We start from the raw sequence: 24,430 nt of genomic DNA, 5'->3' as shown, positions 1-24,430 counted from the left end.
GGCCTGCTGTGTTCATCCAGCTCTGCACCTTGTTGTCTCTATCATTTCTGAAAGCCAGGTCTTTTGTTTTGACCTATCCTACACATCTTAAAAAGTGGAAATATTAATACCTTGATTGCCTTTAAGTTCCGGGTCTTCATTTTCTCTACGTATTGGAATATAGCAGACACTCCCTGATGGCAAATTTCATCGAGAGGCTTTTCCAGTGGGTTTCTCTCCAAGGAGACGATTTCCAGATTCTTCAGTTTGTCAAAGTTTGCTGGGAGATGTCTTATCCGATTACAACTTGCTAAAAGCTGCTTCAAGCCTATGGGATCACACCACGTTTAATTAAGTAGTTTTCTTTCCAAAAGACTGAAGTTAGTTAAAGTTTATTTTCAAGTATATACGTACCTCACAGGTAGGTTCTGTAGTTTATGATCCTATATTCTCCCAGTACCTAGCATTCTCCAGTATTTTTTTTGGTTAGAGAAATTTCAATATTTGACAAAATTGATTCAAACAAGTTGTTTGTAATGAATATCTAGATCTATGGGGGTATTAGTTAAAAATCAGGAAGTTGGGAGTGAGATGAAAAATGGTGGAGAACACGTTGAAACAATATTTGAGCAGCCTGAACATAGGGTCATATAGCATGGAAACAGACCTTTCAATCCAACTAGTCCACACTGACCATGTTCTCAAACTGAACTAGTCCCATTTGCATGCATTTAGCCCATATGTTTCCAAACCTTTCCTATTCTTGTACTTATCCAAATACCTTCTAAACATTGTAACTGTACCTGTATCCATCACTTCCTCTGGGTTTAAAAACAAAAGTTACTCCTCATGTCTTTTTCAAATCTCTCTCCTTTCACCTTAAAAATGTGCCTCCTAGTTTTCAACTTCCCCACCTTAGGGAAAAGACCCTTGCTATTCACCTTATCTATGCATCTCATGATTTTATAAACAATATAGTCACCCCCTCAACCTCCTATGCTCCAGGGGTAAAAAAGGTCTCAGCCTATCCAGCCTCTCCTTATAACTCGAACCCTTCAGTCCCAGTAACATCCTGTAAATCTTTTCTGAACCATCTCCAGTTTAATCATCCTTCCTATAACAGGGCAACCAGAACTGCATACAGTACTCCAGCAGATGCCTCACCAATGTCCTGTACAACCTCAACATGACATCCCAACTCCTATACTCAAAGGTCTCCTTTGAATTAATATCATGGATGTTTTTTTGTCCATTTTCACACCTCAGTGGGATAGAGCACTGAAAATTGAAACACTTATTCCTACAATCAACACAATAGTTATTGTTTCTCAAAGAAATGTGGAAAATTCCCAAACTACCAAATTTATAAACCCAAGTGGATAGAAAGCATGGACCAGCTGTCCGTAGTTAAAAGGATTGCTGTTTATTACAGGTCATTAGCTGCTAGCTACAGGTAAACAATTCAACTAAATTAGGTATAGAAAGTGAGACCACACTTAGAGTGTAGTTTTGGTTTCCCTACCTAAGAAAGGATATATTCGCCAGAAAGGGAGTGCAGTGGTAGTTCATTAGGCTGACTCCAGGGATGGCAGGACTATCCTATGAGAAGAGATTGGCTTAATTGGGCCTGTAGCCATTGAGAGTATAAATTGATTGAAGAGCTAATTTTTTTTTAAGAGACCAAGTTTTGTGCAAGTGAATCATTGGAATTATTCATGGCTAATGGTCTTGCAAATTTTTTGTTTAAATCACCTTCCAAGTAAAGAATATTTGAATGAAACAAAGAATGCAGATGCTGGAGATCTGAAGCAAAAACAGAAATTGCTGATGAAACTCAGCAAATCTGGCAGCATCTGTGCAAAGAAAGCACAGTTAATGTTTTGAGTCAAGTGACTCTTTGTCAGAACTGTTAGCATCTGGGAAATAGTGGTATTTATGATGGTGAGGTAGGGAGTGGAGATGAGTGGATAGGTGGAGATAGAGACCACACAGAGAGAGAGAGAGATATGAAACGGGATAGGTAAGCATAGAGATCATGGATAGCAGGCCAGGCCAGAAGAAAAGCTGAATAAGTGATAGTAAGAGCCAAGAGTGAGAAAATGGGTTAGCTGTGCTGAATGCTGCACACATAATGTGATAATGGGCCTTGCAGTATGTGGGAATGGGTGACTATGCTAAAAGCAACCCATGACATAACAGGAACAGGAACAGGAACCAGAACAAAGTTGCTGGAAAAGCTCAGCAGGTCTGGCAGCATCTGTGAAGGAAAAAAAGAGTTAACGTTTCAGGTCCAGTGACCCTTCCTCAGAACAGGACTGGGTGTGGGGTGGCTGAAAAAACCATGGAAGATTGGAATCAAGCTGTACAGTTATTGAAATTGATGTTGAGTCCCAGAGGCTGCTGGTCCCCAAGTAGACAATGAGCTGCTGCTCTTCAGTTTGCACTGAGGCTTGCTAGAACACTGCAGCAGGCCAGCAACAGAAATGTTGGCATGGAAACACGGTGCTGTGTTGAAGTGGTAGGCAACTGGAAACTCAGGGTCATTTTTGTGGACAGACAGTAGGTGTTCTGCAAAGTGTTTACCCAATCTGCGTTTTGTATCCCCAGTGTAGAGAAGACCACATTGTGAGCAGTGATTACAGGAGACTAGATTGAATGAAGTATAGGTAAATCACTGCTTCATCTGGAAGGTATGTTTGGGATCTTGGATGCTGAGGAGGGAGGAAGTAAATGGGCAGCTATTACACCTTCTGTGCTTGCACGGGAAGGTGCTATGGGAGTGACAGGATATGTTGGGATTGGAAGAGGAGTGGACCAGAGTGTCCCAGAGGGAACAGTCCCTGAAGAAAGCTGACAAAGAAGGGGAGGGGAATGTGTGTCTGGTTGTGGCATCCCATTGGACAGAAATGGTGGCTTGCAATCCTTTGGATGCAGAGGCTGGTGGGGTGGTACATGAGGACCAGAAGGACCCTATGGATGTTGTAGGTGGGAATGAAATGGGTGAAGGCAGAAGTGCGGGAGATAGGTCGAACACGGCTAAGGGCCCTGTTGACCGTGGTAGCAGGGAATCCTCGGTTGAGGAAAAAGATGGATGTTTCTGAAGCCCCCCTCCCGCCACACTTGTGGAAGCTGGCATCATCAGAACAGATCTGACAGAGTGGAAAAACTGGGAGAATGGGATGAAGTCCTTACAGAAAGCAGAGTGTGAGGGTGAACGCTGGTTGGCTGACTGAGAGCTGATACCAATATAAGGAAAATGTAGCTGATTCTATCTTTTTTTTTGTAGAAAGGACTCTACAAAGGGAAGAGGAGGGCCCACCTGTGATCGAATTCATTCTTGAGCAAAATGCAGTCAACCATTTACTTGAAATAAAAACAGAAAATGCCAGAAATACACAGTAGATACATTTGGTGTGAGAAAAGTTGACATTTCAGCTCAATGACCTTTCATCAAAATTGCATCATTAGCTCCTGCAGCATCCTTTGTTCAGAATTTTCTGGTCTAAGAGACGAATTTTAAAAACTGAAATGATTGGTCCTTTCACACTGGCTATATTTTCCTATTAGTCTCCACTTAATTGGACTGAAGTTTATGCCTGGGGTGTTTAGTAGACAGGACCTTCTCTCCTTGGCAAGTTGCCCTGTAGCCGTTTAATGGTTGTCAGCCCTTTTATTGGCTTCAGACAGGACAACCCCACTAGGAATGAAATTTGCTTCTGAAAATACAGTCACCAAGAGTGATAAGAACTGGGACCACCACAAATGTTGTTGAGAAAGAGATAGCAATGGAGCCTGGGCAAAACTATTTCAGGGTCTTGCTAAGGCAATGTTGGTAGAACATGATGAAGGATGTAGGGTCCAGGTGGACAAGGCATGGGGACAGGGGAAGGATCGAGTGTCTACAGTTGGCATAGCAAGGGCAAAAAAATAAGGAGGCATCTTCTCTTGATTGGCCACCTATCTAGGCTGGACCTTTGGCTCCAACCTCCTCTGTCACTGGCAAAATCATTGTGGGTGTGAATGGGAACAGATGGATGATGGACACTGTGCCATGGTTCCCATAATTAACCACACATCCCCCACCAGCCTGCCATTCCTGTGCCTGGAGCCATAAAATTCTGATCATGATTTTCGTGTCCATAAAATCAGAGGCTGCTGGATGTAAAAACACAGCCTCATCCTTAACAACAAGTAACAAACATGTGACACTAAAAAGGCAAATTGCACTAAGCAGGTCTACTCTTCGGTCTGCACCAAGTTAACTGACCTCAGTTGTATATTATTGCCTCACAAGTGATCTCGCCCCTGCACAGATTTCAGCTTCACCCTTGATGTTGAATATTGACAGCAGCAAAAGAAGAACCATTCTCAGATGATCTACAGCCCTGTCACAGACTCATCAATAGTGTCCTATTGGCGAGGATACGAAAAAAGGCTATGAATGTGGGGATTTAGTTCAGGGAGGAGGTGGGGCAATATGGAGGGAAGGATACAGAGATGTCTCCAATCTCAGATTTCCACTGTTTAGCCAATAACATTTGAGTTTTTCCACAGAAATCTCTGGTCATCATCTTTGTTTTCCCACCTGAGTTTTTGGAGCCTCCTGACATTGACTAACTCAGCCAGACCCTTTTTTTAGTTTATACCACATTGGACGCAAATGTGACGGCTGACAAAAAGAGCTAAGTACCAGTGATGTCCACAATTGATTGAGGTAATTCCAGTAAACGGTTTTCATGGCAGTCAAGCACAATCAAGTTCTGCAGCAATCCAATTGTTGATGGCAAAAACTCAATCTCATTGTTCTCAAGGTATAACTCTCTCAGGTTCTGAAAACACAATACAGGTTGTAGTTACACAAACCGCGAGTATCTGACCACAGGCAATAATTTCTCCGTATCTGAGTTATCAATTCTCCCGAACATCTGAAAACTTTTAACTCCTAACCCTCCAAAATTCTGTGAATAAAATCCTAGGTTTGTAATTCAACCTTTCAAGTCCAGGTATCATGCTGGGAAATCCACACCCTTGGCAAGGTTAATACATGTTAAAGTGTGATGTCCCAAACTGTTCAGTGACTTCAGCCTAACCAGGGCTGTGGGCTCAATGAAGGTAGGGACAGTTGTACAGCTCACTACAACACAATGAGTGCAGCTTCAGTAAGTTCAAAATCACCCACATCCCAAGAGTGAGTAATAATAAATACATAACTATGCTCCAAGCCTAGCTGATCCACTACTGTCATTTACCCGACAATGTGGAAAATCGCCAGCTATGGCTTCTACATACAAAGCAGGACAAATCCAACCCAGCTAATTACCACCCCATCAGTCTACTCTCGATCATCAGCACAGTGATGGAAGGTGTCTTTGACAGTGCTATCAAGCAGCACTTGCAAAGGAAAAAAAAACTGCTCACTAATGCTCAGTTTGGGTTAAACCAGGACCACTCAACTCCTGATCTCATTGCAGGCTTAGCTCAAACATGGACAAAACAGCTGAATTCCAGAGGAAAGATGAGAGTGACTGCCATTCACATCAAGACTGCATTTGACTGAATGTGGCATCAAGGAACTCTAGCAAAACTGGCATCAATGGGAATCAAGGGAAAAGTCTCCCTCTGTTTGAAGTCATATTTAGCATGAAGGAAGATGGTACGGTTGTAGAAAGTTTGATTTCAGCTCCAGGACATTGCTGCAGGAGATCTTCAGGTTCTGTGTCCTAGCCAACCATCTTCAGTGACTTCACCTTCCCTTCATCATAAGGATAGAGGTGGGGATGTTCATTGATGATTGCACAACAGTAAGCACCATTCACAACTCCTCAGATACTGAAGCAGTCCATGTCCAAATTCAGAAAGACCTGGATAATGTTCAGGTTTGGACTGATAAATGGAAAATAACACAAGTTACTAGTCAGTAGTCATCTCCAAGAAGAAAGAATCTAACCATTGGTCCTTGACATTCAATGAAAATACCATCACTAAATCTCCACTATCAACATACCTACAGCTACAAGTGATGGTTCAAAGTTAGGATTTCTGCAATGAATAATTAACTTCCTGACCTCCATCAACAAAGCAAAAGTCAGGAGTGTGATGAAATACTTTTTATTTGGCTGGATGAGTCCAGCTTTGCCAACATTCAAGAAATTTGACAGCAGCCAGGACAAAGTAGTCCACTGGATTGTCATCCTATCCATTATCTATGGTGAATGAATTTTCCGTACTGAGGTAAGGTGTTTTTTTTCCTTTTTTTTTCTCTATTCATTTATGGGATATGGGTGTCACTGGCTGGCCAGCATTTCTTGCCCATCCCTAGTTGGCCTTGAGAAGGTGGTGGTGAGCTGCCTTCTTGAACCGCTGCAGTCCTCCTGCTGTGGGTTGACCCACAATGCTATTAGGGAGGGAATTCCAGGATTCTGACCCGGCGACAGAGTGAAGGAACGGCGATATACTTCCAAGTCAGGATGGTGAGTGGCTTGGAGGGGAACTTGCAGGCGCTGGTGTTCCCATATGTCTGATGCCCTTGTCCTTCTAGATGGAAAAGGTCGTGGGTTTGGAAGGTGCTGTCTGAGGATCTTTGGTGAGTTTCTGCAGTGCATTTTGTAGCTACTGTGCGTTGGTGGTGGAGGGAGTGGATGCTTGTGGATGTAGTGCCAATCAAGCGAGCTGCTTTGTCCTGGATGGTGTCAAGCTTCTTGAGTGTTTTTGGAGCTGCACTCGTCCAGCCACGTGGGGAGTATTCCATTAGACTCCTGACTTGTGCTTTGTAGATGATGGACAGGCTTTGAGGAGTCAGGAGGTGAATTACTCATCGCAGTATTCCTAGTTTCTGGCCTGCTGTTGTGGCCACTCTGTTTATGTGGTGAGTCCAGTTGAGTTTCTGGTCAACGATAACACCCAGGATGTTGATAGTGGGGGATTCAGTGATAGTAACACCATTGAATGTCAAGAGACGGTGGTTAGATTGTCTCTTATTGGTGATGGTCATAGCCTGGCATTTGTGTGGCGTGAATGTCACTTACCACTTGTCAGCCCAAGCCTGGATATTGTCCAGATCTTGTTACATTTGAACATGGACTGCTTCAGTATCTGAGGAGTCACGAATGGTGCTGAACATTGTGCAATCATCAGCGAACATCCCCATTTTTAACCTTGTGATAGAGGGAAGTTCATTGATGAAGCAGCTGAAGATGGTTGGGCCTGGGTCACTATGTTGAGGATCTCCTGTAGAGAAGTCCTGGAGCTGAGATGATTGACCACCAGGACTATCTTCCTCTGTGTCAGGTATGACTCCAACCAGTGGAGAGGTTGCCCCAATATCCATTGATTCCAGTTTCACGAGGACTCCCTGATGCCACGCTCGGTCAAATGCAGCCTTGATGTCAAGGTCCATCACTCTCACCTCCCCTCTTGAATTCAGCTCTTTTTGGACCAAGGCTGTAATGAGGTCAGGAGCTGAGAGGAACCCAAACTGGGCATCACTGAGCAGGTTATTTCTGGGCAGGTGCTACTGTTGATAGCACTGTTGATGACACCTTCCATCACTTTACTGATGATTGAGAGTAGACTGATGGGGCGGTAATTGGCTGGGTTGGATTTGTCCTGCTTTTGTTGTACAGGACATACTTGGGCAATTTTCCACATTTTTGGGTAGATACCGTGTTGTAACTTGGCTAGGGGATGCAGCAAGTTCTGGAGCACAAGTTTTCAGTACTATTGCCGGAATGTTGTCACGGCCTGTAGCCTTTGCAGTATCCAATGTCTCTAACCGTTTCTTGATATCACATGGCGTGAATCAAATTGGCTGAAGACTGGTATCTGTAATGCTGGGGAACGCTGGAGGAGGCCAAGATGGATCATCCACTCAGCACTTCTGGCTGAAGATTGCTGCGAATGCTTCAGCCTTATCTTTTGCACTAATGTGCTGGGCTCTTCCATCATTGAAGATGGGGATATTTGTGGAGCCTCCTCCTCCAGTGAGTTATTCAATTGTCCCCCACCATTCATGACTGGATGTGGCAGGGCTGCAGAGCTTAGATCTGATCCATTGGTTGTGGGATTGCTTAGCTCTGTCTGTCATTTGCTGTTGATTAAGTTGATGGAAGGTGCTGCAAAGGGTTTTAGATCTGACGCCTGAAATCATCACTTTTCTTCAAGGAATGAAATGTGTACTGAGCTGTCAGACAATGCCTGGTTGTTTGACTTCGGGTTTCTTACAGACATAATGTCAAAACTTAACGAGCAGAACTGTGAACTGCAGAGAAAGAACAGACTCGGATTTATTATTGCAAATTTATAACCTTTTTTTATAATGTTATGTAATCCATAACTTTATTTGTTAGCCATGGTTGACTGACCCTTTTTAAGTGTTTGCATCTTGAAGGAATGTATAGTAGCTTTACGTCATGCACTCATTGTTTATAAAGACTATCTATTGTCTTTGTATGGTCATGCCTTTTCATATATTTTCCAAATCCACCTCAGCCAAATTGTGCCTCATGCCTTCACAATTTCCCTTGTAGGTTCTAGAATGTATTTGTTTTACAAAACTGCCATGGAATATATTATGAACTCATTTCCAGGCTATCTTGGATTTGTCCACTTGATACGAAGATTAAAGTCACCCTCAACTATTGCTCTTTCAAACGTCTATTATTTCTTGAGAAACTCAGCAGGTCTGGTAGCACCTGTGGAAAGAATGCAGAGTTAACATTTTGGGTCCAGTGACCCTTCTTTAGAGAAATGCAGTCTCTACAGGAAGGAGGGCGTGAGAGCATACAGGTAACTGTGGGAGTCAGTGGGTTAGTAGTGGATATTGGTGGCCAATCTATTCCCAGCAATGCAAGCTAAGATGTTGAGAAAGGGAAGGAAGGAATCAGAGATTGACCAGATGAAGGTGAGAGCAGGGTGAAAATTGGAAGCAAAGTTGATCATTTTTCCAATTCCAAATGAGAGAGGGAAGCAGCACTGATGATCTCAGCAATTACAGGGGAAAGAGTTGTAGGGGAAAGACACGAGCAGGACTGGAACAATGAACGTTCCATGTACCCCACTAAGAAGTGGCATGGTGGCTCAGTGGTTAGTATTGCTACCTCACAATGATTGGGTCCCGGGTTTAATTCCACCTTTGGGCGACTGTGTGGAGTTTGCACATTCTTCCTGTGTCTGTGTGGGTTTCCTCCAGGTGCTCTGGTTTCCTCCCACTGTCCAAAAAGGAGCATGTTTGGTGGATTGGCCATGCTAAATTGCTCATAGTATCCAGAGATGTGCTGGCTAGGTAGATTAGCCATGGGGAAATGCAGGGATAGGGTTGGGGTGGTGGGATGCTCTCAGGAGGGTCAGCATGGACCTGATGGGTCGAATGGCCTGCTTCCACACTGTAGGGATTCTATCAGCCTATGAGACAGGCATAACTGGGTCCAAAAACAAAGTTGCTGGAAAAGCTCAGCAGGTCTGGCAGCATCTGTGAAGTAAAAAACAGAGTTAACATTTTGGGTCCAGTGACCCTTCCTCAGAACTGATGGTGGCTGGGAAAATGTCAGTTTATATGCAGAAAAAAGGGGAGGGGGATGGAGTAGGGAGTAAATGATAGGATACAGCCTAAAGAGTTGGACAGACAAAGAGTTAATAACGATCAGGCTGGGAGGGTGAATAGTTGTTAATGGGGACTATAAGTGACTAATAACAGGCGGTGTGTAATGGCAGGATATGTGGTAACAAGGTCTGGTGTGTGGGGTAGATGGCTGGGACACAGGAGAGTTTAGGCCCTAAAGTTATTGAACTCAGGCTATCTTGGATTTGTCCACTTGATATGACGATTAAAGTCACCCTCGACTATTGCTCTTTCAAACCTCTATTATTTCTTGAGAAACTCAGCAGGTCTGGCAGCATCTGTGGAGATGCCCACCTTGAAGAAACCATAACTGGGTCCACGTGGGTATCTATTATCGTGCCTTTGATCTGAAGAAACGGAGAGGAGTTAAAGGAGAAATTGTACAAGGTGAAGAAGGGTCATTGGACTTGAAATGTTAACTGTCCTTTCTCTCCACACATGCTGCCAGATCTGTTGAATTACTCTGGCAATGTCTGTTTTTGTTTCAGATTTCCAGCATCCAAAATTCTTTATTTTATTTTGCTCCATTATTTCTTATTTCATGCTCTGTCCTACAGTGTTGTTAATGTCAGGGGATCTGTGAACAACTCTCACCAGTGACTTTGATTTTTCTAATCTACATTCAAACTGATCACTGACTTTGCAGATGCAAAACTATCCTAAAACCTCATGATGCCCAACATTTCAATCTAGTTTGAACATTCTGACCAACACATCGAGACTTAAACAATATTACCAATTCATAGTTAACCACAGGTACAATTCTTTTATTCAATGTTGTGTCAGTACTTGTTGCCCATTTCTAATTATCCTTGAACTGAGTGTCCTGTTAGGGTCATTTCAGAAAGGCAGGTAAGAGTCAAGAACATTGCTAGGGATCTGAGTCAGGTGTACACCAGATTTCTTTCACTGAAGGATATTAGTAAACTTGATGGGTTTTTTGTTAGTAATATTGCATGGCTGCTATTATTAAGATTAGCTTTACATTTAATTTATTAATTGAATTTAAACCCACCTACTGTTACGGTTGGGTTTGAACCCAAATCCACAGAACTTTAGCCTCTGGACTACACATCCAGTGACATTGCCACTACACCACCATCACTCCATTCTAAGGCACTGACCGTTTATACAGAGAATGTTGGCAACTTAACAGCTATTCATCTCAGATATGTCCCCCTTGTCCAGACTAACCAGAGCTTGTCAGAGCTCACAGAGCTTTGACACTCCAATTTTTCATCACTTACCACAAGTTGGGAAATCTCCTCGGGTATGTGGATGAATTTCATCCCGTGATCTTGTCCCAGGTATAATTTTTCCAAGGATTCAATGGAGCAAATTTCTTGGGGAAATGTCCGGAACCTGTTTCCAGTCAAACCAAGAGTCTTCAGTTTGCACAAATTCTTTATTCCTGGAGCGACCTGTGAATTAAATGAGGATTTTGTTGTTGCCAATGAAATATGTGAGTGTCATCTGATGATCTCAGACCACAACTATCTATTAAACATCAATAGCCACTAGAATCAGAGTTATACTGTTTGTTTGGTTTGTTCTCTGGTGTTTTCCTATTGCTTAGTGGGACAACTGCTCTTGTACGACAGGACTTCCTCCTACCACAAAAGCATATCCTCGATTCTGGCTACATTTCTAGCCTAGGGTCATTTACTGGCAGTTGTTTTGTGGGTGATGCCCGCAGTTGCTTCCACTTAGACATAATGCACATGATAAAAAGGAAAGCTGCTAAAAAGGATTCTAAAGGAACATAGGAACAGGAGTCAGCCATTCAGCTTGTCGAGCCTGCCCCACGTTAATACCTTGTTCTCACCCTCAACACCATAACCCCTATATATATCATTGATGGATTTCAGATTACCAATCTCTACCTTAAATATACTTCAAAGATTGAGCCTTCACAGTCCTCTGAAGTAGAGAATTTCAAAGGTTCACAACTCTTTGAGTCAGTAAAAATTCTCCTCATTCCAGACCTAAGTGGCATCCTCCTTATTTTTAAATTGTACACCCTGGCCCTAGAATGCCAACTGGAGGGACCACCTTGCTTGAATCTAGCCTATCTAAAGAATACAAGCTTAGTTTGCCCAATTTCTCTTCACAACAGTGCCAATATCCCAGGAATAGGTCTGGTGAACTTAAAACGAAGAACTGTGAATGCTAGAAATATGAAATAAACCAGAAATTGCTGGAGAAACTCAGCAGCTCTGGCAACATCTGTGGAGAGAAAGCAGTCAACATTTCAGGTCCAGTGACCCTTCTCCAGAAGTGGCGAGAGCGGGGGTGTAGTTTCGGAGCAAGGGAGAAGCTCGAATAGAAAGTTGAATGGGATCAAGGGGGTTTGGTGGGAGTTGTCAATGAGCCTCAGAATGTTCATCCATTTAGGCTCTCAACAAAGCTGATGCTAGTTAGATCTGAAAGATCAACATCTTCCTGAAAATAAGGGAATGTTTTCCAGATGAACAGTATATCAAGGCAATGCAAGTAATCCAAAGTCCAGGATTTGTGTCAAGGTCTGTGGGGAGACTAACCACTCAACCCAAGACCTCAGTGTTTATTCCTGGACTATCTAATAATTCAATTAGATTTTAACAATTAATATCCTGCTTAGTGTAGGAGGTCTTGTGGCACAATGGGTAGTGTCCCTACCTCTGAGCTAGAAGTTCCAGGTTCGAGTCTCACTTCAAGGGCCAAGAAATGTATGTTCATATTGCAACCAAATAGGGTTGAGTATCAAGGTACTTCCTCATCCATGATGGAGGTAATGGTGCTGCAGATTGAACCTATCTTCAGGTAGAGGTCTCAAGAAGAGGTTAATTCTGGTTCATAACCTAACAATGTTATGTCAGGAATCACAGCTCCTTAGAAGGTATACCAAGAATGTGCATGATTTCAATTTTTCTTCAATGGGAGCTATTTGCATTAATAGTAGTTCCTATTTCTTGATAGGTTAGAACTTGAGTTTCCTTGAAAAAAAAACATGCTGCCAAATAGCACCGTGGCTCATTTATGTCCACTTGAAAGTATTAGTAGTGTAGAAACATGAGACTTAGGAAAAGGAGAAGGATATTCAGCCCTTTAAGTCTGATCTGCCTGTCAATAACATGTTGGCTGATCTAATTTTGTCTCATTTCCACTTTCCTTTCTACCCCCCTGACCCTTGACTCCTGATCTATCAAAAATCTATCTAACGCTCCTTTGAATAGATTCAATGATCCAGCCATCACTAATTTTATAGGAAGAGAATTCCATAAACTAGCAAAGCTCTGACAGAAAAATTATTTCACTTAATCGCCATCATAATAGGGAGAACACACATCCTTAAGCTATGCCCCCGGTTCTAGTCTCTTCCACAAGAGAAAACATCCTTTCAACATCCACCCTGTTAAGTCCTCTTAAGATTGCATATATTTCAATAAGTTTACTTCTTAGTCTTCTAAATACCAGCTAGTCCATGTCAAACTTGCCCAACCCCTTTTCATAAGATAAATCTTTCATTGTAAGAATGAGACATTAACCTGCTCTATAAACATTTACAATTTTTTCCAAGTAAGAGGATAGAAACTCTAAACAGTACTGCAGATGTGGCCTCATGAACACTGTATACAACTGGAGCAAAACATCACTGTTTTTATATTCCATTCCTCTCACAATAAATGACAACATTCCATTTGCTTTCCGAATGACTTGCTTTAGTTGCATCCTAACCTTTGGTGTACAAGGGCACCAGATCCCACTGAGTTCTGCAGTCAATTTCCATTTAAATAATTATCTGCTTTTCTATTCTTTCTGCCAAAGTGGATAAATTCACATTTTCCCAAATTTTGTTCCACTGTCAGATTTTAGCTCAATCACTTAACCCATCTATATTCCTTTGTAAGCTCGTTACATTTGTTTTTCTACACTTAATTCAAATGTCACCAGCAAAGCCCATCCTTAATTGCCCTTGAACTAAGTGGCTTCCTCAACCATGTCAGATGGCAGCTATGAGTCAACCACATTGCTGAGCATCTAGAGTCTCATGTAGATCCAAAACAAAAGTTGCTGGAAAAGCTCAGCAGATCTGGCAGCACCTGTGAAGAAAAATCAGAGTTAACATTTTGGGTCCTGTGACCCTTCCTCAGAACTTAGATATTTAACTCACATGTACATCAAACTGGATAAAGACAACAAATCTCCCTTCCTAAAGAACATTGGTGAACCCATTGGTTTTTATGCCTATCAATGACAGCTTCACGGGTACTGTTAGTGGCAATAGTGTGCATATTCCAGATTTATTACTGAATTTAAATGCCAACAGCCACTGTGGTGGGATTATGTTCCCAAAGCATTATCCTGGGCTAACAAGGTGTAGAGGGTGTATAGTTCTGAGGAAGGGTCACCGGACCTGAAACGTTAACTCTGTTTTCTCTTTCACCGATGCTGCCAGACCTGCTGAGCTTTTCCAGCAACTTTGTTTTTGTCCCAGTTCTGAGGAAGGGTCACCGGACCCAAAACGTTAACTCTGTTTTCTCCTTCACAGATGTGCCAGACCTGCTGAGCTTTTCCAGCAACTTAAATGGAACAAAATTTGGGTAACTCAGGTGTAGAGCTAGCTGAACACAGCAGGCCAGGCAGCATCGGAGGAGCAGGAAAGCTGACGTTTTGGGTCTGGACCCTTCTTCAGAAATGATCCTGGGCTACTGGATTACCAGTTCTGTGACATTAAAACTTTGCCACCATTGCTGGGCTCCTCTTGACAGCTCCCTTTTCCATCCATCTTGGTGTCATTGGCAAATTTATCTACCATCCCTTCTTTCTGCAATCCTCAAATGACACACAATATCCATCTTACGGTTGACCAATGCCTTTAGCATCTTTAACATCACTCTCTGTTGGTAGAAGCCAACTTCCCATCTGCTATATTATGGCTGCTAAAGCTCTTAGCATTTGAATTCTGGCCTCCAGGAATCTTATGGAATCTCCAGTAAGATTCTTACTGCTAATTGCCTTGTAGGGGGTTCTTGTGGTGCAGTGGTAGTGTGGCCCTTTGAGTCAGGCAGCCCACGTTCAAGCTAACATCCTGCTCCAGAGCTGTGTAATAACATCTCTGAATAGGTTGATTAGAAAATATCTACGAGGTCTGTTCTTTTTGCGCCACCCCAACCCTTAACTCCCCGTGCTGCCTCCTCCCGATCTCTCTCCACACCCTCACCCTCTGTTGTGCTCGATTCTGACCAGGAAGCTCTGTACCTCTTTCAGTTTGCTGTCATCCAACGACAGAACCTCCAGCTGGCCCAGGCTGCAGATTTGCTTCGGAAAGTACCGGAGAACATTTTGACTGAGATCTAAAAGGCGAAGTTCTGTTAACTCGGAGAAGCAGCAGCTGAGCTTCCGTATGTGCGTGTTTTTCAGGTAGAGTAGCTGTAAGGCGGCGCCGAGCTCGCAGATGACAGTCGGGACTGTGTGCAGAAGGTTATCGGACAGGTCAAGTTCGGCCAGAGAACCTGGGAGTGAGCAGAGGTGGTTCGCGTCCAGATGATTCCTGCTGATGTCTAACACACATAGGCTGCTGCAGCCGCTCATCGCCTGTGGAATAAAAGCTAGGTTGTTATCGGCGAGGTACAAGTGTTTCAGGTTTTGCAAACAGTTGATATCCTCTGGGAGGTAAATCATTGCATTCTCCCTGAGATCCAAGACCTCTAAATGGTGCAGCTGGCAGAAGCCGGCGGGTAAAACCTGCAAGTTGTTGGATTGCAGGTAAAGTCGCTGCAGTTCCCTGAGGCTGCTGATTTCCCAGGGCAGCGACTCCAGCTTATTCCTGGACAAGCCCAGCAGCTGCAGGTGGTGAAGTTTCTTGCAGAGCTGGCCTGGGAACTGCTTGAGGTTGATGTGATACAGGCGCAGTTCCCGCAGGTCCCGCAGGCGGCACAGGGTGTGGGTGAGGGCGCTGCAGTTGAGCGGGTTCTCGCTCAGATCGAGGCTCTGCAGGCGCTGCAGTTCGCTCAGCTCCTCGCACAATTCCTGCAGCCTGTTGCCGTTCAGGTACAGGACCCGCAGCTTCCGCAAGCGCCCGATCTGCGGCGGGATCTCCTCGATGCGGTTCCCCTCCAGGTGTAACTCCTCCAGATGCTGCAGCTGGAAGATGGCGGGCGGGAACCTCGGCAACTGCATCTCCCCAAAATCCTGGAACAGGACTCGGCCCCGCAGTACCAGCGGGACATCTGCACCTTCATTTACATAGCGCCCACTCCCCTGGGCGGGGGCGCAAGAAAATTGCTGCAGTCCCACTGCCAACATCTGGGAGCAGCGGAACCCCCACCCCCCCAACACACACCCAAACACCCCCCCCCCCCCAACCCCACCCCCCCCCCCCCCCAACACACACACACAAACACCCCTCAAATATCCAGTGTAGGGAGTCAAGCTACTTCTTCAAACCTCACACCGTCACAAAACACGCCCCCCCCCAAAAAAACTGCCAGCCCACAGCCCCGTCAAAGCCTCTCAGATTCCCCCCACCTTATCCAGGTTTGTGAGTTTCAGCTCGCGGCGGGAGGGCGTTTCCATGGAGACTAGAGACGCGATGACTCAGCAGAAATCAACACAACCCAGGGTAGGAACCAGAGCAGGAGCTGCATTACTGAGGGAGTTGTCTGATTCCTCTTGCTTTTAATTCATTCATTCATTGGATGTGAGTGCTGCTGGCTGGCACAGTATTTGTTCCCAGTCCCTCGTTGCTCCTTGGGAAGGTGGTGATGAGCTGCCGTTGGTGGTATTTTCTTTCTCTCTCACCTCCAACGCCCATCCCACTCCACCCCCACCACCAAAACTGACCAATTGAAAAGATATAACTTCCTGGGGGAATCATTTTTCAGTATCTGAACTAATTTGCAGGATTTAAGTCTGAATGCTTGTGACTTTAAGAATGACACTAGCATTTATTTAAGAATCCTCCCATTGAATCCGGAGAATGTGCCAGAGGCTTAACTGGTGGAATTTCGCTCACGCTCTTATGTGTTGGTGATAGACAGTCCGGGTCTCATTGCAGTGTATGACAACTGCTCTGTACTTTGGGATTTTTGTTGACTTTCAGAGTGTTTTTGTCATCAAACACTAGCTTAAAGCATTGGCACATCAACGAATTATGTGAGCTCCTAGAACAAAAACTAGCAGCCTTTATCGACTGGCAGAATACAGGGAAGAATTTTTTTTCTATTCACTCATGCAATGTGGGGGGCATCGCTAGCTGGGCTGTCATTTATTTCACATGTCTAGTTGTCTTCAGAAGGTCGTGGTGAACTGACTTCTTGAACCACTGCAGTTCATGTGCTGTCAGTAGACTCACAACACTGTTAGGTTAGGAATTCCAGGACTGTGACCCAGCGACACTGAAGGTATATTTCCAAATCAGGATAGTGAGTGCCTTAGAGGGGATCTTGCAGGTAGTAGTGTTCCCATGCATCTGCAGCCCTTAGCCCTTCTAGATGGAAGTGGTTGCCAGTTTAGAAGATGCTGTCTAAGGATCTTTGGTGAATTTTTGCACTGGATCTTGTATATGGTCGAAATAGTTATAGTGAAGGCACAGGCACATAGTTGGAAGCTCATTTTGAGGTAAGGTATGACACCAAGTTTGCAAGCAGTCTAACTCTACTTCAGACAATTTCTAACGAGTGAGGGGGAGTTGGTAGATATGGGATGAAATTTGTGGCAAAGGCAATAATTTTGATCTCTGCACAGAAAGCAGTTGAGGCCAAAACATTGAATGTTTTCAAGAAGTTAGATATAGTTCTTAGAGCTAAAGGGATAAAGGGGTACGGGGAGAAAGGAACAGAGTATTGAATTGGATGGTCAGCCATGAATTCCAGGATTTTGATCCAGTGCCAATATATTTCCAAGTCACGATGATGAGCAACCTAGAGATGAACTTGCAAGTGGTGGTATTCCTTTGTTTCTCTTGATCTTGTCCTTCTACATGGTAGACACTGCGAATTTGGAAGTTACTGTCAAAAGAGACTTTATGAGTTGCAGCAGTGCATCTTGTGGTTGGTACACCCAATTACAGTAGTAAGGCATCCTGAACTATGTTTCCTTTAATTTTATTTGCTGCTGTGCAGACCTCTGAGGCCCATACATTGCAGTGGCTTCCAGAAGAGGAGGTCATGCGTAGACCTTCTGAGTGTCTGTGCAGCCATGCTTAGAGGGAATATTGACCCTGAGGTTCATTAGGTGTGAGTTTCAACAATACTAAACATGGCATTTAATCTAATTTATACTAAATTAGAAATTAGTACAAACAACAATATCCCATTGATACAAATGAGGTTAAATTGAGGTTAATATTTATACCAATACTACTTACTTCAAACAATCTGAGGCTACATACGTTTAAATGGTTCAATTTTAAAGCAGGTGTGCAAACTGATGGATCTGGGTTTTATCGTACAGAAATCCTTAGAGGTGACAAGTTAAAGTTGTTAAACAGACATCTGAATCCTTGGCTTAATAAATTGAGGCACAGAGTGCAAAACCAAGCAATTTGTGGTAAACACTTTATAAAGAACTGGTTCAGGCTCTGCTGCAGTATTGTGTTCACTTTCGGTCACTATGCTTTAGGAAGGAGGTTCACAAATATGTTTTCAGGAACGAGGGATTTCAGATATATGGGGAGATAGGAGAATCTGGCTATTTTCCATAGGCAGAGTAAGTTATGAGATTTGATTGAGGAGTTCAAAATAGAAAACTAGAAGAAATTGTTTCTTCTTGCACAAGGATCAATAATTAAAGGACATAGATTTGAGGTAATTGGCAAAGGAATCACGGGAGATGAGAATACATTTTATGCGGTGAGTTGTTGTCCTCTGGAATGTACTGTCTGAAGGGCTGGTAGAGTAGATTCAATGGTAACTTTCAAAAGGGGTTTGATTGCATATTTTAAAAATGAACACTTTCAGGATTATGAAGTGATAAAAAGCAGATGAATGGGGTTCATTGAATAGCTGCTAGAAAGAGCTGTCAGAAAGACGTTAGAAAGATTGGCTTCCTTCAATGCTGGAAGTATCTACAGATTCTTCTATATCGATCTGGCTTAAGGAAGTATTTGGATCTTTCAGCAGGTATGTGTTGGCATTACAAGCTGCCTCATCTATATCGCCATACAAGGGAGTCCAGTAATAATACATTTGCAGCCCATGAGCTAACTCAGAAAGGTAGACTCTTCCATCAATCCAGTATGGGCTAATGTCTGTTCGTTTTGGCTTCAAACGCCCAGCTTTTATCAGTTTTGCAAAGTCCTGAAATATAAAGTGAAACATGTTAAAGAGCCATGGAATCTCTGCTCAGCCTTCCGTGCTAAATAAAACATCAGAATTCTCCCTGCTTCTAGACAGTTCATTGTACAGACCACATCATTGGTATTTTATTTTGAATTGTAGACCAAAATGGGAAAATGATTGCTATAAATGAAAGACTATGGAAGGAGTTGCTGCCTATTTGAAAATAAGTTACTGCAACTCATTGTGAGTTGTGTTTACATTGTTACATTATTCAAGCAGTGGGGAATATATCTAAAATCTCATGGCATTGTGGGTGTGATTTTGTCACCCAGAGACAGACTGGTTGTCCAACTGGGACCAGTTGTGTGGGGCCAAACTTATCAGCATGACAGCAACACTCTGATTGACTCCTGGACAAGTTGATAGTTTCTGCGTGAACAATACAGAGGTAGACACAAATCTCTAGACTGCAAGAAACAGCCTCTCTGTGTTTCTCTCTGGTTCTTTTTGTTTCTCTCTGTGCAGTGAAGGAACCAAAAACTGAAAAAAAACCTCACATCTTCCATCATTTGCTGTTGCCTCTAGCCAGTGATGAACAAATAATGTGTTAATTACATGCATCTTTAAGAAAGAAATGAATGAATCTAGAAAAGTGATCAGTGATCAGATGAAACAAAAGGGTCACGTGAATGAATGCTGTGGCCTAGTGCAATTGAACTGTGTTTGCCTGGTATTTTTCCTTCTACCAATAACATCCTCCGACACTTCCGCCATCTGCAATCCGACCCCACCACCAAAGACATCTTTCCCTCCCCACCTTTATCTGCTTTCCGGAGGGACAACTCTCTCCGTGACTCCCTTGTCCGCTCCACACTCCCCTCCAGCTCCACCACACCCGGCACTTTTCCCTGCAACCGCAGGAAGTGCTATACCTGCCCCCATACCTCCTCCCTCACCCCCATCCCAGGCCCCAAGAAGACTTTCCACATCAAGCAGATGTTCACCTGCACATCTGCCAATGTGGTATACTGCATCCGCTGTACCCGGTGTGGCTTCCTCTACATCGGGGAAACCAAGCGGAGACTCAGGGACCGCTTTGCAGAACACCTACGCTCGGTTCGCAACAAACAACTGCACCTCCCAGTCGCGAACCATTTCAACTCCCCCTCCCATTCCTCAGACGACATGTCCATCCTGGGCCTCCTGCAGTGCCACAACGATGCCACCCGAAGGTTGCAGGAACAGCAACTCATATTCCGCTTGGGAACCCTGCAGCCCAATGGTATCAATGTGGATTTCACAAGTTTCAAAATCTCCCCTCCCCCTACCGCATCCCAAAACCAGTCCAGCTCGTCCCTGCCTCCCTAACCTGTTCTTCCTCCCACCTATCCCCTCCTCCCACCTCAAGCCGCACCTCCATCTCCTACCGACCAACCTCATCCCGCCCCCTTGACCTGTCCGTCCTCCCTGGACTGACCTATCCCCTTCCTAACTCCCTACCTACACTCACCTTTCCTGGCCCCATCCCCGCCTCTTCAACCTGTTTGTTTCCTCTCCACCTATCCTCTCCTCTATCCCTCTTCTATCCGCCTCCCACTCTCTCCCTATTTATTTCAAAACCCCCTTCCCCTCCCCCTTTTCTGATGAAGGGTCTAGGCCCGAAACGTCAGCCTCTCTGCTCCTATGATGCTGCTTGGCCTGCTGTGTTCATCCAGCCCTGCACCTTGTTGTCTCGGATTCTCCAGCATCTGCAGTTCCTACTATCTCTGATCCATATTAGTTTGTTTACTTGTTTGTGTCTGTCTGCATGTGTGAATAGTAACTTAGAAAAGGGATAGATCTTAAGCCAGAAGAGTTGATAATTCATACATTGTTTCCTGTTATTAGAATTTATTTATAATGAATTGTATTTTCTTGTTAAGTACAGAAACCCATAGTCAGTGATGTCTGTTGACTTGAGTCTACCAGACAGTTAAATTGGAGAAACTTTGAGTAATTTCATGAAATCTTTACCTTTTGTGACAACCTTGGATCAGAGCACTTGAGCTTCAGTACATTTTCTAAGTTTGTGTCATGACATTTTACATGTAAATTGGTTAATTTCCATTATAAGGATGTTGAATTCTGGCTATTTTCATGTCCTCTGACACAAACTGACTAACCAGTTCCTGCCTCAGAATTTCAATGTTATTGTCTAGTGTCTGACCCTCATACACTGCCTAACCATTGAAGTAAAGCGTGCATTGAGAGATCACTGCACCTGAATGAGGAGTTGAGAATTTGGTTCATGTGAAGTCATTGCATAAAGGGAAATAGTGTTTCTTTCTCTACCTCTTTTCAGCCTCCATTAGCTGTAAACATTACAACTTGTTTCCCAGAAATAATCACAGACTCATGAGGCCATTTGGCCCAATGTGTCTAGGCTGGCTTTTCAAATCAGCAGATCTCCGATTGCCACGCCATATTCCTGCCTTCTCCCCATAATCCTGCACATCCCCATATGGACCATTGTCTTTAGTTGGGGTGGCACGGTGGCTTAGTGGTTAGTACTGCTGCCTCACAGCACAAGGGATCCGGGTTCAATTCCACCCTCGGGTGACTGTCTGTGTGGAGTTTGCAATATTCACCCCACGTCTACATGGGTTTCCTCCCACAGTCCAAAGATGTGCAGGTTAGGTGGATTGGCCATGCTGAATTGCTTGTAGTGTTCAGGGATGTGTGGATTATAGGGGGATGGGTCTGGGTGGGATGCTGCAAGGGCCAGTGTGGACTTGTTGGGCCAAAGGTCCTGTTCCCACACTGTAGGGATTCTATAATTGCTCCTGTTCAGATAACCATCTAATTCCCTGCTGAAAGCCTCAATTGAACCCATCTCTACCACCCTTTTACACATTGCATTCCAGATCCTAATCACTTGTGCTTGAAACAGCATTTCTTCTAATTACTTTTTCTTATTTTACTATTTCCTTAAAACAGTGTCTTCTTGTTCCCAATCCTTTTATGAGTGAGAACATTTTCTTCCCATTTTACTCTGTTTGAAACTCTCATGATTTTGAATGCTTCAATCAAATTTCTTCTTGGCCTCTTCCAAGGAAGCAGTCCTAACTTCTCCAATTTATCTTCATAATTGAAATTCCTCAACCTTGGAACAATTCTCAAGCTTCTTCTTCACATTTTCTAATACTTTATGTCCTTCCTGAAGTATGGTATTCAGAACTGGACATAGCAGCAGAAGTAGGCCATTCAGCACATTGAACCTGCGCCACCATTCTTGATCATAGCTAATCATCTACCTCAATTGCACTTTCCTGCATTATCCTCATGTTACTTGACGTCACGAGTCTCCAGAAACCTATCAATTTTCATCCTGAACCTGCTCAATGATTGAGCCTTCACAGTCCTCCAGGATAGAGAATCCCAAGATTCACCACTTTCTGAGTGAAGAAATTTCTCTGCCAATTCGGTCTTAAATTGCCTGCACCTCATCCTGAAATTATGCCCCCTGGTTCATGCTGGAGAAACATCCAACATCCAACCCGTAAGAATTTTATTAAGTTTCAACGCAATCGCCTGTCTTTCTTTTTAACTCTACAAATACAGACCCAGTTTCCTCAACCTCTCCTCATGAAATTATTCCACGATCCTAGCGATTATTCTGGTAAGCCACTGTTCAACTCCCTCTTTGACAATTTTATCCCTTTTTAGATAAGGAGACCAGAACTGTATACAATACTAAAGGTGGAACTGTAAGATGGGTCTCAATACTGGTGAGATTACCAACAACTGTAAAAACCCATCTGGTTCACTAGTCTCGTTAAGGGAAGGAAATCTGTCATCCTTGAATGATCTGGGTGACATGAGACTCCAGACCCACAGCAATGTTGTTGAAACTTAAGTACCCCCTGAAATGTCTCAGAGAGCCAATCAGTTCAGTTAGGGATGGGCAACAAATACTGGCCTTGCTAGCAACATTCACAACCCATCAAAGAAAATATTTTCTGATTTGCTATCTACGGGATGAAAAGGTCACTGAAACCGCAACCTTTTCCACTCATACCTTACACAGTGTCAATCCTGATATTGGCATAAATTCAGGAAGAACTGAAAAGCGAAGATAAATGAAGAAAGGAGATTAAATTCAGCCATTCAGCCGAACACTGGGGAGGTAGGGAAGTAATGGTGATGTCACTAGACTAATAATCCTGAGGCACTGACTAATGTTCCAGAGAAATAAGTTTGAATCCCACCACTGTAGTTAGTGAAATTTGGATTTGATTAATAATTATTAAATTAGAAATGAAAACCAGCCTAACAGCAACCTTGAAAACATTGTCCATTGTCGTAAAAATAACGCATCTAATTCACTAATGTCCTTCAGGTAAGGAAACCTGTCAACACAGAAGTTGCTGGAAAAGCTCAGCAGGTCTGGCAGCATCTGTGAAGAAAACATCAGAGTTAACATTTCGGTCAGAACTGCTCAGAACTCTCCAGTTCTGAGGAAAGGTCACCAGGCTCAAAACGTTAACTCTGATTTTTTCTTCACAGATGCTGCCAGACCAGCTGAGCTTTTCCAGCAACTTTGTTTTTGTTCCTGATTTACAGCATCCGCAGTTCTTTCGGTTTTAATTAAGGAAATCTGCCATCCTTGATAAGTCTGGTCTACATATGAATCCAGATCCAATGCAATGTGATTGACTCTTAATTGCCCTCTAAGTGGCTGAGTAAGTCTTTCAGTACAATGGCAATGGGGATGGGCAACAAATGCCCGCCTTGCTGGTCATGCCCACATCTCATGTTAGAATAAAACATACTCTTATTAAGACAAAGCTACTGGTAATTTTGTTTTAGAAAATCTCTAGCTCCGGATGAAGTCTGGACAAGCTGGATCATAGCCCCAACTAATGATTGGGCCCAAATTTAACTATGCAAAGGTCAACAGTTCAAATCAAACCAAAAATTCAAACTAGTTGAATCAAGGGTTAAATTGGGAAACACTTGTTTGTACAAAGGGGAGTGCAAATCTGGGACCCCGGCCGCAAAAATCTTTTGAAGTTGGGGCCAATGACAAATTTCAAAACTGAGGCTGATCAACTTTTGTTGGCGAAGCATTATGGAACGCAGAAGGGTCATTGGAGTAAGATGCAGTTCACCATGAGCTAATGGATTAGTAGAACAGAGTTGAGGGCTTGACTGGTTTTCTCCTATATGTACTTTGGTGATGATAGTTTTACAGAAACTAAACAATTAATTCTATTCCAAAAAAGATAGAATATATTTTATCTTACTATGGAGGCTGATTCATCGAAGTTATTGCCCCAGACATAGACATTGGTTAATGTGTTGTTAGATTTCAAGGCATTTGCAAGTGCCATTAGTCCAATGCCAGAAATGTTATTCCTGGCCACAGATAATCTGGTGGAACAAAACATATAATTAATTCTATAAATGGGTTTCAAAACTTTGAGCATGATTATTTCATAATTTTATGAGTTAAGAACTATGATATTGATGGAGGCTTTGGTGATGGAAATACTGTACTCTTTTATGTTATGAGGCAGTGATTACATTATTT

General features: G+C 43.3%; 2 protein-coding genes across 3 annotated transcripts in view; both read right to left on the bottom strand.

Annotated features, from left to right (window-relative positions):
* The window catches only part of LOC109933243 (leucine-rich repeat and IQ domain-containing protein 4), a 24,331-nt gene extending 8,448 nt beyond the window's left edge, over positions 1–15,883 (bottom strand). Inside the window, exons 1-4 of the mRNA XM_020532216.2 lie at positions 14,837–15,883; positions 10,843–11,016; positions 4,670–4,808; positions 111–307 (exon numbers count right to left, since the gene is read on the bottom strand). Coding sequence (XP_020387805.2) covers positions 111–307; positions 4,670–4,808; positions 10,843–11,016; positions 14,837–15,883 — 1,557 coding nt within the window. The remainder of the gene's footprint in view (positions 1–110; positions 308–4,669; positions 4,809–10,842; positions 11,017–14,836) is intronic.
* Positions 15,884–17,926: 2,043 nt separating this feature from the next.
* The window catches only part of lrrc34 (leucine rich repeat containing 34), a 34,757-nt gene continuing 28,253 nt past the window's right edge, over positions 17,927–24,430 (bottom strand). For both annotated transcript variants that reach the window (XM_048604471.1, XM_048604472.1), the window contains 2 exons: positions 24,144–24,270; positions 17,927–18,876 (listed from right to left, as the gene is read on the bottom strand). In XM_048604471.1, coding sequence (XP_048460428.1) covers positions 18,610–18,876; positions 24,144–24,270 — 394 coding nt within the window. In that variant the 3' untranslated portion in view covers positions 17,927–18,609. The remainder of the gene's footprint in view (positions 18,877–24,143; positions 24,271–24,430) is intronic.

The sequence above is a fragment of the Rhincodon typus genome, chromosome 13 (genome assembly GCF_021869965.1).
Source record: "Rhincodon typus isolate 14 chromosome 13, sRhiTyp1.1, whole genome shotgun sequence".
NCBI classification, from domain to species: domain Eukaryota; kingdom Metazoa; phylum Chordata; class Chondrichthyes; order Orectolobiformes; family Rhincodontidae; genus Rhincodon; species Rhincodon typus.
The sequence above is the reverse complement of the archived record's forward strand: the minus strand, read 5'-3'. Positions and strand labels throughout refer to the sequence as shown.